At 44.7% G+C, this 17,029-nt stretch overlaps 1 protein-coding gene and 2 non-coding genes across 4 annotated transcripts; 1 reads left to right on the forward strand and 2 right to left on the reverse strand.

Moving 5' to 3' along the window:
- Positions 1-1,091: 1,091 nt before the first annotated feature.
- Positions 1,092-7,576, forward strand: LOC128022730 (uncharacterized). Of its 2 annotated transcripts, none has more exons than XM_052610529.1 (11): positions 1,092-1,519; positions 1,700-1,780; positions 1,902-2,012; positions 2,120-2,197; positions 2,320-2,514; positions 2,602-3,071; positions 3,182-3,509; positions 3,640-4,441; positions 4,565-4,774; positions 5,103-6,235; positions 6,345-7,576. In XM_052610529.1, the coding sequence occupies exons 1-11, from the start codon at positions 1,373-1,375 to the stop codon at positions 7,470-7,472; spliced, it is 4,683 nt and encodes a 1,560-aa protein (XP_052466489.1). In that variant the 5' UTR covers positions 1,092-1,372; the 3' UTR covers positions 7,473-7,576. The 2 variants fall into 2 exon arrangements, with proteins under 2 accessions (XP_052466489.1, XP_052466491.1); XM_052610531.1 differs by having other exon boundaries at positions 2,605-3,071.
- A 999-nt stretch (positions 7,577-8,575) lies between these two features.
- trnae-cuc (transfer RNA glutamic acid (anticodon CUC)) lies at positions 8,576-8,647 on the reverse strand. The gene has a single exon. It is a non-coding gene; the product is annotated as a tRNA-Glu (tRNA).
- A 1,846-nt stretch (positions 8,648-10,493) lies between these two features.
- trnae-cuc (transfer RNA glutamic acid (anticodon CUC)) lies at positions 10,494-10,565 on the reverse strand. The gene has a single exon. It is a non-coding gene; the product is annotated as a tRNA-Glu (tRNA).
- Between the last annotated feature and the right edge of the window lie 6,464 nt (positions 10,566-17,029).

The following is a 17,029-nucleotide window of genomic DNA, read 5'->3' on the forward strand; positions in this document are numbered from 1 at the left end:
CCCCTTCGATGGCGGTACCTGACAACCACAAGTCTGTAAAATTAATCCAATAGTATGCCGACTTCTATCTTTTAAAAACCAATCACGTTATGACCTCTATCTTTTGAAAACCAATCACGTTACGATCTCTATCTTTTGAAAACCAATCACGTTACGACTTCTATCTTTTAAAAACCAATCACGTTACGACTTCTATCTTTTATAAATCAATCACGTTGCGATCTCTATTTTTCCGCGTCCAATGAAATGGCAAGGTCTATTTCTCATACACCAATCACGCACGTCCTCGCCAATTGCATGTAATCTCCGCTCAGGTAACGTTAAATTATTTACATTCCGCTCATGTATGTTATTTATATCTTGATATGAATGAAATGGTTTAGGATTTTTGTTCTTTAGGAATAGCAAGATTGGCCATGTAAATTAGCCTATGATTACCGCTTGATACTACGTAACGTCAACTGTCACTGATGTGTAAATACTATTACGACCGGAGCTAACGTAACTGTAAATATGTAGAATTTAACCGATTAACAAGTTTTCTCAATGAAAAAAAAATGCTTTTTATTTAATTGTAATAAGGTTCCACAGCTTTTTCCAAATGCGGCATTTGAACACACAAAATAAATTTGGAAAATGTTAATGTTTTGTTTAACTTTTACACGTATGTTATATGTTTGTACATATGTTATGACCAGTCAAAAGAAGTGAATGGATAAGTTTATACATTCAGGTTCATGCCCTTATCACATGGACACAGTTGAAAGACCACAATATGTTTAATCTGAGTATTTGTTTTAGTCAAATTAATCCATAATGCTATATATTTATTTATTTATTTATACTCATAAACGTGTTGTATGAGCCTAGGTCATTGAGACATACAGCCATAATAGAAAGATCTATCACAACTTGTTAAGACTCTATGTAATTGTTCTTATACTTTTATTCTTGTTATAATCTTATTATATGTATTTTTTTATATTTGTACAAACATACACACATACATACAAACATATATATATATATATATATATATATATATATATATATATATATATATATATATAAATGTTATATAATTGTTTTGACATTATATATATGACTGAATTGTGCAATTGAAATGTTTCCTCTTGGCATGAATATAGCCCCTGCTGCTGACATGGCATTAAATAATAAATAAATAAATCACAACATGTTATATGTAAGATAATATGTGTATTATAATGAACTTATAATCTGCTATAATATGGCGGTCGTTCTGGACCAGGAACACAACTAGCTATCATGAAATGAACACAACAGGAGGGTAAATGCTACAGGCTACAATGGCAGTTAGTGTAACGTGTTATGTAGTGTTTCAGGCAACGACATGGCTTCAGCTAAGTCTCACAAAGGCATGAGTAATGCTGAATGGCTTGCGCGTCTGGAGAGTTTTGCCCAAACAGGAGTTTGGCCATCTACACAGGGGAATAGACCTTCTCCCCGACAAAAAAGATGGCATGAGATGTATCAGAAGGTAAGTTATGCAGCTAGATTCATGGGCAAACTAACAAACTTTTTTGACAATACATTGTGGTATTTTTATTTATGTGTATGGTTAAGTAATTACATGTAAATACAATGTTATATTGATATAATTATGATGACTTATTGCTGTTTTGAGATCCAGTGTCAGAGGTATAATTCATGTTCACAGATAGAAAAGTGCCCTCTGCAAATGAGGGGACAGACCACTCTTCTGAAGGAAGCTCAGACATGTATTTGTGGCTTTCACAAGGTAACTTCAATTAGCCTGGTTCAAGTTGCATAAATAGATAGATGTGTTTGCAACATCAATGTGTCTTTATATCTAAAATCACATTAGGAAGACTGTTTTGTACTTTATGCATGTGTCACAGGTTCATCCACCAGTCACAGGGGAAGCATCACAGAGCACCCCGGCCCAAAGCACACCCTCTGTCAGCGATGTGTCATGTCCTGCAAAGAGACCTAAACTGACATTGTCAATGGTAAGCAGACCACACTATTGCATGCATCACTGCAGATACTGAAACATCTCAACCTTTAACTATAGTGTTAGGGTTTTGTTATCACTAACCATGACAAATCTTTTTAGTTTGAAAAGTCAAGGTTTGGAGGCTCACATGTGGCAGCAGCAAAACCTAATTTGAGCACCCAGAGGAAAACCTCTCAGGTTAATATTAAAAGACATCAAGACTTTTATAATGTCATCATGACTTTATCACTATGTAATTTTAATGTATTAAAAACATGGCAATCCCCTTAATAAATTATTCATAATGTTTGACTCCACAGATGTTAGAGCACTCCAGTTCAGCTACAGTTTCATGTCCACCCTCTGATCCTCATCCTCCTCCATCCCCCAAACCTCATCAGCCCGTCATCCAGTCCTCCTCTTCCTTCTTCCTTCCTCCACCTCAGAGTTCACAACGCATCAAAAAAACAGCAACGCCATCAACTGTTTCTGAGAATACTGTTGTGAGGAGCCCAGTAAGATCTCATTCAAAATATATACATGTCTTCATCATTTAATGCTCTCTTAGCTTTTATTTAAACCAGTGTTTTTTATAATATCAGCAGGTCTCATCTCAGCCAGAAGATCTCCCCCTTCTGTGGCCACAGACAATGCCACAGCAAGACCAGAAGTGGGTGTCAGAAGCACTTTTTAGGGTTGGTGCAAAGGGAAAGCTGGAGCTGCGTGAAAACCTACAGTTGTGGTATCACCCCCCACCACCAGCCCTGTTGTACCACCAAGCTCCAACACCTGATAGGTTTTTTTCACAGCGTCTCTTGCTCTGGATGCCATATAAGCTGTGGAAGGTGCGGCTCCAGTGTACTAACCCTGCCTGTGCCAGGCAACAGCTGTGTGGTGGTGGACTGCACAGGAGGGTACGACAGGTGTTAGACATTGACAGATACTACAACCTGGTGACAGAGACCCTGATCTGCACCAGGTGTAGAACCAGCTATCTGTCCTGGAGTCAAGCTGTGCTGCAGCAGTTGGACCTGGCCCATCGATCTGAATTCAGGGTCATCCTCACACGCAAGTAATTATTTTGCAGTCATTTTCACTTATGTGCTACCCTTTCTGATAAATATTTCCTACAATAATTAGATACCTTATAATAAGATACTTAAATGAATGCTTTTTTCCAAGGTATGCCTGTGACATTCGGGTTCTTCGCTTGCTGCGTGAGAGGGGCATGGGGAATGGCCCAGTGAGGATCATCGGCCAGCTGAGAGAGAACCACAGTGAGGAGTGGTTGAAACGTGCGCTTCGGTACACATCAGAGTGTGTGGCCTTTTTTGATAATCGTGGCCTGCATCCGCTGCACTTCCAGGAGCCACCACCACTTGCTTCAGTACCCAGCTACAAATGGCTCCTCACTGTATATAGTCAGGACATTCTCAACAGGCTCGATCACATAAAGGCCAGCATAACATCCACGTATGGATCAATCTTAAAAATGGATTCAACTAAGAAGGTCAGATAAGCTGCTTAATTGACTGTACCCTTATCTATAATGTATTGTTAGACCAAGAGAGCTTTATTTTGTCAGTGTAACTGATTTGGATGCATGTTGTATTATTTGCTACGCTTATTGTTTCTTTCAGATCACCAAGAAGTTGAGTGGGCCTGCGAAAGGCACAGCACAGTGGCTTACCTCAGTGGGCAATGAGATAGGTCAGGTGCTGATGAGTGTCCTGACTGCGAATGAAGGGGCTGGGTTAGACCTCATGGCTGCAGGGCTCATGGAGCGATACCGGAGTGCTGGTGTTGATCCTCCCACTATCATTTATGTGGACTGTGATTGTTGCAAGAAAGTGGGAGAGACTAAATTGAAGAGGCGGTTCAGCGGCTGGCCAGATGTCATCGTCCGCCTAGACATTTGGCATTTTATGCGACGTCTGGCAGTAGGGTGCACCACTGACGCCCACCAGTTGTACCCTACTTTTATGGCAAGGCTGTCATCCTGTATTTTTGAGTGGGATGCAGGGGATCTCACTCTGCTGAGACAGGCCAAAAGGGAGCAACTCATCCAACAGGGCTGGCCTACTCTGTCGGAGGCAGAACTGGACCATCATTTAACTAAAGCTGAGCTGCTCCAGCACTGCAGGAGGAGAACACGGGGAGAAGAAACCACTTTCCGCCTCCTTGATATGCTCATCAGAGAGCTCATGGGTGGCAAGGGGAATGATGCTCTTGGTGTTCCTCTACTTGACAGTGTGAGAATGCAGCACATCTGGAATGTCCAGAGGCGGCACATCACCTGTATCCAAGACCCTCCAAATGTGCCGCTCTATACTGAAACTGGAACTACAAGCAAGGGTGGGGTGGTTCTAAAAACTTATCGTTGTGCCAGAGGCTCCACATCCCTGGAATCATTTCACTGCCACCTAAACAGATTTATTCCAGGTTTGTCATGTCAGAATATACCACATTTTGCCACTAATTCCTGTTTATCAAGATATTTGCAGATTAAATTTTATGTTTTGCATTTTCTCAAAGCAATATTTGGCTTTCTATTTCTTTTTCTAGGGAACAGCGCAAACAGCCTGAACTTCCAGATTTATCTCCTGGAAGGTTTATTACGCTGGAATCAGGACCGGGCTGAAGCTGCTGTTGCAGATGGAGGTTCAACTCTGCGCTCTTACACAGGGGAGCTGGTTTACTCTGTCAATGAGAACTACAATAAGTTGTATGGCAGGAAATTGGTCCCTAGCTTCACTCCACCTGCAGTATACACAGGTAAAAATATTTTGATAAATGCAGCTCATGATGTAGCATGTTTTTGGTAAAATTACAAGTGCTTTTGGACAATAATAATGTAATTTTGACATATCAGAGAAAAATTATACTACCAGAATATTTATACATTATTCTGTGTTCTAGGTTTCAGGGCAGAAAATAAAATACATAGTAGAATATAGAGTAATCCTGTCTTTTTATGATACCCTCTGAATTAGATATATATTGTTCATACAGAAGTGGACAACAAAATATTTACTGCATTTCTAAATAAACCTTTCTGCATAATTTCCATTAAAAATGTTTCCTGTTACAAATATTTCCTCAGGGGAGCTCATTGGAGTACAGTACTTGTTGAGGCAGAATAGTCAGCCCCTGGAGGACATGTGCCCTACCTCTGATAGGACCTCTCAATTGCTGGAGGAGATAGATGTGGAGGAGCAAGTGGAAAAGGATGAGGGTTTCATTGATTTCTTTGGAGAGGAAGCCACAGTGGCAAATCTTGTGGCATCAGATGACTTAGTCCTTTCAGGTCCACCAGTTCTACCAGCTGCACCAGTTCCCAGTGTCCAGGCTCCTACAGCTGCACCACTGCCCAGTGTCAAAATTCCACCACTGCCCATTGTCCAGACTCCACCACTGCCCAGTGTCCAGACTCCACCACTGCCCAGTGTCCAGACTCCACCATTGCCCAGTGTCCAGGCTCCACCACTGCCCAGTGTCCAGACTCCACCATTGCCCAGTGTCCAGACTCCACCATTGCCCAGTGTCCAAACTCCACCACTGCCCAGTGTCCAGACTCCACCACTGCCCAGTGTCCAGGCTCCTTCAACTGCACCAGTGCCCAGTGTAGCTGCATCACTGCTCAGTGTCCAGGCTCCACCATTGTTCAGAGTCCGGGCTCCTTCAGCTGCACCAGTGCCCAGTGTCCAGGCTCCACCACTGCTCAGAGTCCGGGCTCCTTCAGCTGCACCAGTGCCCAGTGTAGCTGCACCACTGCCCAGTGTCCAGACTCCACCACTGCCCAGTGTCCAGGCTCCACCACTGCTCAGAGTCCGGGCTCCTTCAGCTGCACCAGTGCCCAGTGTAGCTGCACCACTGCCCAGTGTCCAGACTCCACCACTGCCCAGTGTCCAGGCTCCACCACTGCTCAGAGTCCGGGCTCCTTCAGCTGCACCAGTGCCCAGTGTAGCTGCATCACTGCTCAGTGTCCAGGCTCCACCACTGCTCAGAGTCCGGGCTCCTTCAGCTGCACCAGTGCCCAGTGTAGCTGCATCACTGCTCAGTGTCCAGGCTCCACCACTGCTCAGAGTCCGGGCTCCTTCAGCTGCACCAGTGCCCAGTGTAGCTGCATCACTGCTCAGTGTCCAGGCTCCACCACTGCTCAGAGTCCGGGCTCCTTCAGCTGCACCAGTACCCAGTGTCCAGGATCCTTTAGATACACCAGTGCCCTCAGCAATGGTAAAATTTCCTTTTCTATACGAATTGTCACTCATTTAGTTATCTGCCATTAAGCAGTAAACTTACTTAACAGCATGTAAATACCTAACCAACAGTTATATATTTCCAGGCTGTTGACGAACACTGCATTCCTGGAATGGACCGGGTGGATGCGTTGGCAGAGTGTCTGGTGGAGCTGCGCACACAGACAAGCCTCACACTTACCAACCAACAAGTTGCGACCATTGTGGGTCTGTGGCAGAACCTGGACAAATTTGATAAAGACAGGGTGGTGTATGCTGCTCGTCATCAAGACAGGCTACTTACAGGACGTTTTAGGTCCCCAAAAAAGAAAGCTGTCTTCACTCCTGGTGTCGACAGCACAAAAAGGTGTGTTTTGGGTTCTAGCGGCTCTCCAGCACAGTGGCCTAATTGCTGTCGCCTTGTTGAAATGATTTTCATAAGGTTATGTAACATCCACCGAAGCCCCAAGAAACAGCGGACAGAATGTCTGTCTAGATGGGATCTCATTCTTCGTGATTACAGAAAAATTCGGCAGCTAATCCTGAGCAATGGAACGGTGATGAGTGACACAACCCTTCAGCTAGTTGAGGTAAATCAGAGGACCCTTACGACATGGCACAATAACCGTTTAAAGGGTCAGGAGGTCTCCTTGCTGTTGCAAGGGCTGGACCTTCCAGAGGCACGTCCAGTGGCTTTGGATGTTTTGCCTCCAGCACGAGTACAGCCTGTTGTGCCTCCACAATATAGCCACCAGTTGCATACCTACCAGATGCCACCAGACACAGCTGGACAGGCAAAGACAAAGTTTAGAAAGATTGCGCCCTCAGCTACCTGTACATCTGCCACAGCAACTTCAATCTGGCCATCAGCCGTACACCCTCAGCGTTCAGCCACGTCCAGCCAGCTAAGGACAATTTGTCCCAGGCCGACAGCACCACACCCATTGGTTCCTGACACACCCACTGCCCCTGTTGTGTCTCAGATGTTTCTGGTGCCCTGCCCAGCCCCATTTTCCACCATTAACCCTGGAGCAATTTCCTCTGAGCCACCTGCAAATGACACAGCCACTCCAACCAAACGATCGTACAATCGCACTGTAAAAGCAAATTCGTGCAGAAAGTGTGGCCAATTTCGTACTCAAGAAACTGGCCATAGCCAGTACAAAGGCAAAATATATTGCCCTAATAAAGAAACAATTACGAAGGAGCAGTGGTTACAGATTATGAGAAGATAACTCATTTATTTATGTGTGATACATTCATTTTGTTCTCTTGGTTGGATCTGTTCTGTTTTTTATCTTCCAGCCATATTTAATGTTAAAGAGTTATACTGTGCACTTTTTTTTATCTTGTATTATTATTATTATTATTATTATTATTATTATAAACATGTGGGTATGTATGTGAATACACTATAATACATATGGAAATATATATACATATTAAATAAAGTTAAACTATTATTATTATTATTATAGAAAGGTTTATGTGTAGAGGAAGCAGTATAAAGTAAAATACCAAAATGTGTAGATTTTGATGTATATATTTATATATTTTTTTGTACTTATTTTATATAGCGTGTGCACTTAAAATTCTTAATTTTATATTGAATTTAGTACTTTTCCTACATTTTTTTAAATATGTATATAGTTAATAAATATATTTCTCTTTGACTGGTGTGTTGTATTTATTTGTTTTATTGAATGTAATGACATTCAGTTTACAGTTAAATTCAGTGTCACGTGTAGCTTTGCAGTAAGTAATATGATACAATAAAGTGTGAATGCCGTAATAAGGAGGTTATTTTGTCCCTACTGCCACAGGAAATGATTGCCTTAATAAATGCACTTTGACTAATGATAATGATAATGAGAATAAAATAAAAATCAATCTTAGAAACGAAAGAATTATTAAATCAAAAACATTACTGTCAAAATCAATCTTAGAAACGAAACAATAATTAAATTCAAATACATTACTTTTCAAATCAAACTTGGACACGAAACAATCGATTTACGATTTTTAACAAATACACGCATAACTTTATGTGACAGCGTGGATTCGAACCTACGATTTCCTGAATTTCTCGCGCTTCTCTTCCTCCCTCTCCCCTCTTCCCCCCCTTCTTATACAGACAATTGTTCCCCAGCTTTGGCGGAGCTGGTAGAGCGGAGGACTGTAGGTTGGAGTGTTGGCCATCCTTAGGTCGCTGGTTCAACTCCGGCTCGAAGGAGGTGTTTTTTTCATGTTCCCACCAATGTTTTGGCTTGGAGCTGGCTTTCTCACAGCTGTCAGCAGAGCTTGAATTCGCAGTCCACAATTGGAAGGCAAAAGAGCTTTCCCTGACCGGGAATCGAACCCGGGCCGCGGCGGTGAGAGCGCCGAATCCTAACCACTAGACCACCAGGGAGGGATGGTGGGCTGGAGGGCTCGTGGGCTGCTGGGCTGGTGGGCTGGAGGGCTGGAGGGCTGGTAGTCTGTTCTCCTGATAACAAGGTGAGAATGAGCAGACATCAATGCTTGCCACCATCACATCGAAAACCAACAAGTCTGTAACAATCGGGGGTCTTTACTTTTGGTGGGCCAGTGGCGCAATGGATAACGCGTCTGACTACGGATCAGAAGATTCTAGGTTCGACTCCTGGCTGGCTCGCTCTGTGCTTGTTTTTCTCCGGCTTATTTTGTTGTTGTGTTTTTTTTCTCCAAAGTCCAAAAGAAAAGGCAACTCTCTAGGCATTCTTCTATTTTTTCCAAAAAAAGGCACATTCTGCACACCCATTCCGATGTCTAGGAGACACGGACATGCTTTGGTATTGCCATTCGTCTCACAAAATGCAGGCTGGTGGGCCAGTTGATTCTAGAATGAACAATTTCATCGCTACTCTGTAACCGCTTTACTACTTTGAAGGGTGCAATGCCATGTGGTTTTGATGTCACAGGCTTGCCATTTTGAAGCCTTATCACTAATTGCCACCTGGACATTGAGAATAATTTGTAATCTGCATTAAACTGAACGAGCGAATAATCAGCATATTAAAAATTGGTCTCACTTTCATTATTAACCTCACAACATGTCAGTTTTGTACCTTGACAGACCGACGATAGGCAGTTTTTCCTCTAGATAACGGTTGCCATGTGTGTTTTCAGATGCATGACACAAGTATTTTCACCTGGACAAGACCTTAATTACCAGTTCGAGGTATAAATTCAGCAATCACAGGATTCTGGCCAAAAAACTGAACCATGTGTGAGTCAACAAACATGTCCCTTGAATGCATGCAACACTATATATTTCAGTAAACCGTCCCTTCGGATGATTCTTGTATTGCCAAATTATTATCACATTGTTACAGTCACACACCAAAAGCAACAGGCCACTACAAAACCCTGCGCCCACACTGGCCACATTTATGGAAAGTGGCCCACAAGCTTGTGGCCAGTTAAAGCTGGCCAGTTCCCATATGGTCTAGCAGTTAGGATTCCTGGTTTTCTCGTACGCAGCCAGGGGTTGACTCCAGTTTTTCCTCTAGATAAAGGTTGCCGTGTGTGTTTTCAAATGGATGACACGAGTATTTTCACTTGGACAAGAGCTTAATTACCAGTTTGAGGAATCAATTCTGCAATAACAGGAATCTGCCCAAATACACTGAACCCCCGGGTTGAGTGAAAAAACAGATTCCCTGAATGCATACAACACTATATAATTCAGAAAACCGTCCTTTTGGATAATTCTTGTTTTGCCAAATTATTATCACATTGTTACAGTCACAGAACTAAAGCAACAGGCCACTACAAGGTCCTGCGCCCACGCTGACCACATGTATGGAAAGTGCGCCAGAAGCCCATGGCCAGTTTAAAGTGTCCAGATCCCATATGGTCTAGCGGTGAGGATTCCTGGTTTTCACCCAGGCGGCCCGGGTTCAACTCCCGGTATGGGAATGCATGCTCCTTTTTGCTTCCCTCCTCAAAAATCCAGCAAATCTTCCTGCACCAGAAGTGACTTTTTGGCCAGCAGTAGAGCTACAGAACCCTGATATGTCGAGGTTCTGACTAGCCCTTAGCCCCTTCGATAGCTCAGCTGGTAGAGCGGAGGACTGTAGGTTGGAGTGTTGGCCATCCTTAGGTCGCTGGTTCAACTCCGGCTCGAAGGAGGTGTTTTTTTCATGTTCCCACCAATGTTTTGGCTTGGAGCTGGCTTTCTCACAGCTGTCAGCAGAGCTTGAATTCGCAGTCCACAATTGGAAGGCAAAAGAGCTTTCCCTGACCGGGAATCGAACCCGGGCCGCGGCGGTGAGAGCGCCGAATCCTAACCACTAGACCACCAGGGAGGGATGGTGGGCTGGAGGGCTCGTGGGCTGCTGGGCTGGTGGGCTGGAGGGCTGGAGGGCTGGTAGTCTGTTCTCCTGATAACAAGGTGAGAATGAGCAGACATCAATGCTTGCCACCATCACATCGAAAACCAACAAGTCTGTAACAATCGGGGGTCTTTACTTTTGGTGGGCCAGTGGCGCAATGGATAACGCGTCTGACTACGGATCAGAAGATTCTAGGTTCGACTCCTGGCTGGCTCGCTCTGTGCTTGTTTTTCTCCGGCTTATTTTGTTGTTGTGTTTTTTTTCTCCAAAGTCCAAAAGAAAAGGCAACTCTCTAGGCATTCTTCTATTTTTTCCAAAAAAAGGCACATTCTGCACACCCATTCCGATGTCTAGGAGACACGGACATGCTTTGGTATTGCCATTCGTCTCACAAAATGCAGGCTGGTGGGCCAGTTGATTCTAGAATGAACAATTTCATCGCTACTCTGTAACCGCTTTACTACTTTGAAGGGTGCAATGCCATGTGGTTTTGATGTCACAGGCTTGCCATTTTGAAGCCTTATCACTAATTGCCACCTGGACATTGAGAATAATTTGTAATCTGCATTAAACTGAACGAGCGAATAATCAGCATATTAAAAATTGGTCTCACTTTCATTATTAACCTCACAACATGTCAGTTTTGTACCTTGACAGACCGACGATAGGCAGTTTTTCCTCTAGATAACGGTTGCCATGTGTGTTTTCAGATGCATGACACAAGTATTTTCACCTGGACAAGACCTTAATTACCAGTTCGAGGTATAAATTCAGCAATCACAGGATTCTGGCCAAAAAACTGAACCATGTGTGAGTCAACAAACATGTCCCTTGAATGCATGCAACACTATATATTTCAGTAAACCGTCCCTTCGGATGATTCTTGTATTGCCAAATTATTATCACATTGTTACAGTCACACACCAAAAGCAACAGGCCACTACAAAACCCTGCGCCCACACTGGCCACATTTATGGAAAGTGGCCCACAAGCTTGTGGCCAGTTAAAGCTGGCCAGTTCCCATATGGTCTAGCAGTTAGGATTCCTGGTTTTCTCGTACGCAGCCAGGGGTTGACTCCAGTTTTTCCTCTAGATAAAGGTTGCCGTGTGTGTTTTCAAATGGATGACACGAGTATTTTCACTTGGACAAGAGCTTAATTACCAGTTTGAGGAATCAATTCTGCAATCACAGGAATCTGCCCAAATACACTGAACCCCCGGGTTGAGTGAAAAAACAGATTCCCTGAATGCATACAACACTATATAATTCAGAAAACCGTCCTTTTGGATAATTCTTGTTTTGCCAAATTATTATCACATTGTTACAGTCACAGAACTAAAGCAACAGGCCACTACAAGGTCCTGCGCCCACGCTGACCACATGTATGGAAAGTGCGCCAGAAGCCCATGGCCAGTTTAAAGTGTCCAGATCCCATATGGTCTAGCGGTGAGGATTCCTGGTTTTCACCCAGGCGGCCCGGGTTCAACTCCCGGTATGGGAATGCATGCTCCTTTTTGCTTCCCTCCTCAAAAATCCAGCAAATCTTCCTGCACCAGAAGTGACTTTTTGGCCAGCAGTAGAGCTACAGAACCCTGATATGTCGAGGTTCTGACTAGCCCTTAGCCCCTTCGATAGCTCAGCTGGTAGAGCGGAGGACTGTAGGTTGGAGTGTTGGCCATCCTTAGGTCGCTGGTTCAACTCCGGCTCGAAGGAGGTGTTTTTTTCATGTTCCCACCAATGTTTTGGCTTGGAGCTGGCTTTCTCACAGCTGTCAGCAGAGCTTGAATTCGCAGTCCACAATTGGAAGGCAAAAGAGCTTTTCCTGACCGGGAATCGAACCCGGGCCGCGGCGGTGAGAGCGCCGAATCCTAACCACTAGACCACCAGGGAGGGATGGTGGGCTGGAGGGCTCGTGGGCTGGAGGGCTCGTGGGCTGGTGGGCAGGAGGGCTGGAGGGCTCGTGGGCTGGTGGGCTGGAGGGCTGGTGGGCTGGTGGGCTGGAGGGCTGGTGGGCTGGAGGGCTGGTGGGCTGGAGGGCTGGTAGTCTGTTCTCCTGATAACAAGGTGAGAATGAGCAGACATCAATGCTTGCCACCGTCACATCGAAAACCAACAAGTCTGTAACAATCGGGGGTCTTTACTAATGGTGGGCCAGTGGCGCAATGGATAACGCGTCTGACTACGGATCAGAAGATTCTAGGTTTGACTCCTGGCTGGCTCGCTCTGTGCTTGTTTTTCTCCGGCTTATTTTGTTGTTGTGTTTTTTTTCTCCAAAGTCCAAAAGAAAAGGCAACTCTCTAGGCATTCTTCTATTTTTTCCAAAAAAAGGCACATTCTGCACACCCATTCCGATGTCTAGGAGACACGGACATGCTTTGGTATTGCCATTCGTCTCACAAAATGCAGGCTGGTGGGCCAGTTGATTCTAGAATGAACAATTTCATCGCTACTCTGTAACCGCTTTACTACTTTGAAGGGTGCAATGCCATGTGGTTTTGATGTCACAGGCTTGCCATTTTGAAGCCTTATCACTAATTGCCACCTGGACATTGAGAATAATTTGTAATCTGCATTAAACTGAACGAGCGAATAATCAGCATATTAAAAATTGGTCTCACTTTCATTATTAACCTCACAACATGTCAGTTTTGTACCTTGACAGACCGACGATAGGCAGTTTTTCCTCTAGATAACGGTTGCCATGTGTGTTTTCAGATGCATGACACAAGTATTTTCACCTGGACAAGACCTTAATTACCAGTTCGAGGTATAAATTCAGCAATCACAGGATTCTGGCCAAAAAACTGAACCATGTGTGAGTCAACAAACATGTCCCTTGAATGCATGCAACACTATATATTTCAGTAAACCGTCCCTTCGGATGATTCTTGTATTGCCAAATTATTATCACATTGTTACAGTCACACACCAAAAGCAACAGGCCACTACAAAACCCTGCGCCCACACTGGCCACATTTATGGAAAGTGGCCCACAAGCTTGTGGCCAGTTAAAGCTGGCCAGTTCCCATATGGTCTAGCAGTTAGGATTCCTGGTTTTCTCGTACGCAGCCAGGGGTTGACTCCAGTTTTTCCTCTAGATAAAGGTTGCCGTGTGTGTTTTCAAATGGATGACACGAGTATTTTCACTTGGACAAGAGCTTAATTACCAGTTTGAGGAATCAATTCTGCAATCACAGGAATCTGCCCAAATACACTGAACCCCCGGGTTGAGTGAAAAACAGATTCCCTGAATGCATACAACACTATATAATTCAGAAAACCGTCCTTTTGGATAATTCTTGTTTTGCCAAATTATTATCACATTGTTACAGTCACAGAACTAAAGCAACAGGCCACTACAAGGTCCTGCGCCCACGCTGACCACATGTATGGAAAGTGCGCCAGAAGCCCATGGCCAGTTTAAAGTGTCCAGATCCCATATGGTCTAGCGGTGAGGATTCCTGGTTTTCACCCAGGCGGCCCGGGTTCAACTCCCGGTATGGGAATGCATGCTCCTTTTTGCTTCCCTCCTCAAAAATCCAGCAAATCTTCCTGCACCAGAAGTGACTTTTTGGCCAGCAGTAGAGCTACAGAACCCTGATATGTCGAGGTTCTGACTAGCCCTTAGCCCCTTCGATAGCTCAGCTGGTAGAGCGGAGGACTGTAGGTTGGAGTGTTGGCCATCCTTAGGTTGCTGGTTCAACTCCGGCTCGAAGGAGGTGTTTTTTTCATGTTCCCACCAATGTTTTGGCTTGGAGCTGGCTTTCTCACAGCTGTCAGCAGAGCTTGAATTCGCAGTCCACAATTGGAAGGCAAAAGAGCTTTCCCTGACTGGGAACCGAACCCGGGCCGCGGCGGTGAGAGCGCCGAATCCTAACCACTAGACCACCAGGGAGGGATGGAGGGCTCGTGGGCTGGTGGGCAGGAGGGCTGGAGGGCTCGTGGGCTGGTGGGCTGGTGGGCTGGAGGGCTGGTGGGCTGGAGGGCTGGAGGGCTGGTGGGCTGGAGGGCTGGTAGTCTGTTCTCCTGATAACAAGGTGAGAATGAGCAGACATCAATGCTTGCCACCGTCACATCGAAAACCAACAAGTCTGTAACAATCGGGGGTCTTTACTAATGGTGGGCCAGTGGCGCAATGGATAACGCGTCTGACTACGGATCAGAAGATTCTAGGTTTGACTCCTGGCTGGCTCGCTCTGTGCTTGTTTTTCTCCGGCTTATTTTGTTGTTGTGTTTTTTTTTCTCCAAAGTCCAAAAGAAAAGGCAACTCTCTAGGCATTCTTCTATTTTTTCCAAAAAAAGGCACATTCTGCACACCCATTCCGATGTCTAGGGGAGACACGGACATGCTTTGGTATTGCCATTCATCTCACAAAATGCTGGCTGGTGGGCCAGTTGATTCTAGAATGAACAATTTCATCGCTACTCTGTAACCGCTTTACTACTTTGAAGGGTGCAATGCCATGTGGTTTTGATGTCACAGGCTTGCCATTTTGAAGCCTTATCACTAATTGCCACCTGGACATTGAGAATAATTTGTAATCTGCATTAAACTGAACGAGCGAATAATCAGCAATTTTGCGGATTAAAAATTGGTCTCACTTTCATTATTAACCTCACAACATGTCAGTTTTGTACCTTGACAGACCGACGATAGGCAGTTTTTCCTCTAGATAACGGTTGCCATGTGTGTTTTCAGATGCATGACACAAGTATTTTCACCTGGACAAGACCTTAATTACCAGTTCGAGGTATAAATTCAGCAATCACAGGATTCTGGCCTAAAAACTGAACCATGTGTGAGTCAACAAACATGTCCCTTGAATGCATGCAACACTATATATTTCAGTAAACCGTCCCTTCGGATGATTCTTGTATTGCCAAATTATTATCACATTGTTACAGTCACACACCAAAAGCAACAGGCCACTACAAAACCCTGCGCCCACACTGGCCACATTTATGGAAAGTGGCCCACAAGCTTGTGGCCAGTTAAAGCTGGCCAGTTCCCATATGGTCTAGCAGTTAGGATTCCTGGTTTTCTCGTATGCAGCCAGGGGTTGACTCCAGTTTTTCCTCTAGATAAATGTTGCCGTGTGTGTTTTCAAATGGATGACACGAGTATTTTCACTTGGACAAGAGCTTAATTACCAGTTTGAGGAATCAATTCTGCAATCACAGGAATCTGCCCAAATACACTGAACCCCCGGGTTGAGTGAAAAAACAGATTCCCTGAATGCATACAACACTATATAATTCAGAAAACCGTCCTTTTGGATAATTCTTGTTTTGCCAAATTATTATCACATTGTTACAGTCACAGAACTAAAGCAACAGGCCACTACAAGGTCCTTCGCCCACGCTGACCACATGTATGGAAAGTGCGCCAGAAGCCCATGGCCAGTTTAAAGTGTCCAAATCCCATATGTTCTAGCGGTTAGGATTCCTGGTTTTCACCCAGGCGGCCCGGGTTCAACTCCCGGTATGGGAATGGATGCTCCTTTTTGCTTCCCTCCTCAAAAATCCAGCGAATCTTCCTGCACCAGAAGTGACTTTTTGGCCAGCAGTAGAGCTACAGAACCCTGACATGTCGAGGTTCTGACTAGCCCTTAGCCCCTTCGATAGCTCAGCTGGTAGAGCGGAGGACTGTAGGTTGGAGTGTTGGCCATCCTTATGTCGCTGGTTCAACTCCGGCTCGAATGAGGTGTTTTTTTCATGTTCCCACCAATTTTTTGGTTTGGAGCTGGCTTTCTCACAGCTGTCAGCAGAGCTTGAATTCGCAGTCCACCATTGGAAGGCAAAAGAGCTTTCCCTGAGCGGGAATCGAACCCGGGCCGCGGCGGTGAGAGCGCCGAATCCTAACCACTAGACCACCAGGGAGGGATGGTGGGCTGGTGGGCTGGAGGGCTGGTAGTCTGTTCTCCTGATAACAAGGTGAGAATGAGCAGACATCAATGCTTGCCACCGTCACATCGAAAACCAACAAGTCTGTAACAATCGGGGGTCTTTACTATTGGTGGGCCAGTGGTGCAATGGATAACGCGTCTGACTACGGATCAGAAGATTCTAGGTTCGACTCCTGGCTGGCTCGCTCTGTGCTTGTTTTTCTCCGGCTTATTTTGTTGTTGTGTTTTTTTTCTCCAAAGTCCAAAAGAAAAGGCAACTCTCTAGGCATTCTTCTATTTTTTCCAAAAAAAGGCACATTCTGCACACCCATTCCGATGTCTAGGGGAGACACGGACATGCTTTGGTATTGCCATTCGTCTCACAAAATGCAGGCTGGTGTGCCAGTTGATTCTAGAATGAACAATTTCATCGCTACTCTGTAACCGGTTTACTACTTTGAAGGGTGCAATGCCATGTGGTTTTGATGTCACAGGCTTGCCATTTTGAAGCCTTATCACTAATTGCCACCTGGGCATTGAGAATCATTTGT

This window comes from Carassius gibelio, chromosome A11 (assembly GCF_023724105.1).
Source record: "Carassius gibelio isolate Cgi1373 ecotype wild population from Czech Republic chromosome A11, carGib1.2-hapl.c, whole genome shotgun sequence".
NCBI lineage: Eukaryota > Metazoa > Chordata > Actinopteri > Cypriniformes > Cyprinidae > Carassius > Carassius gibelio.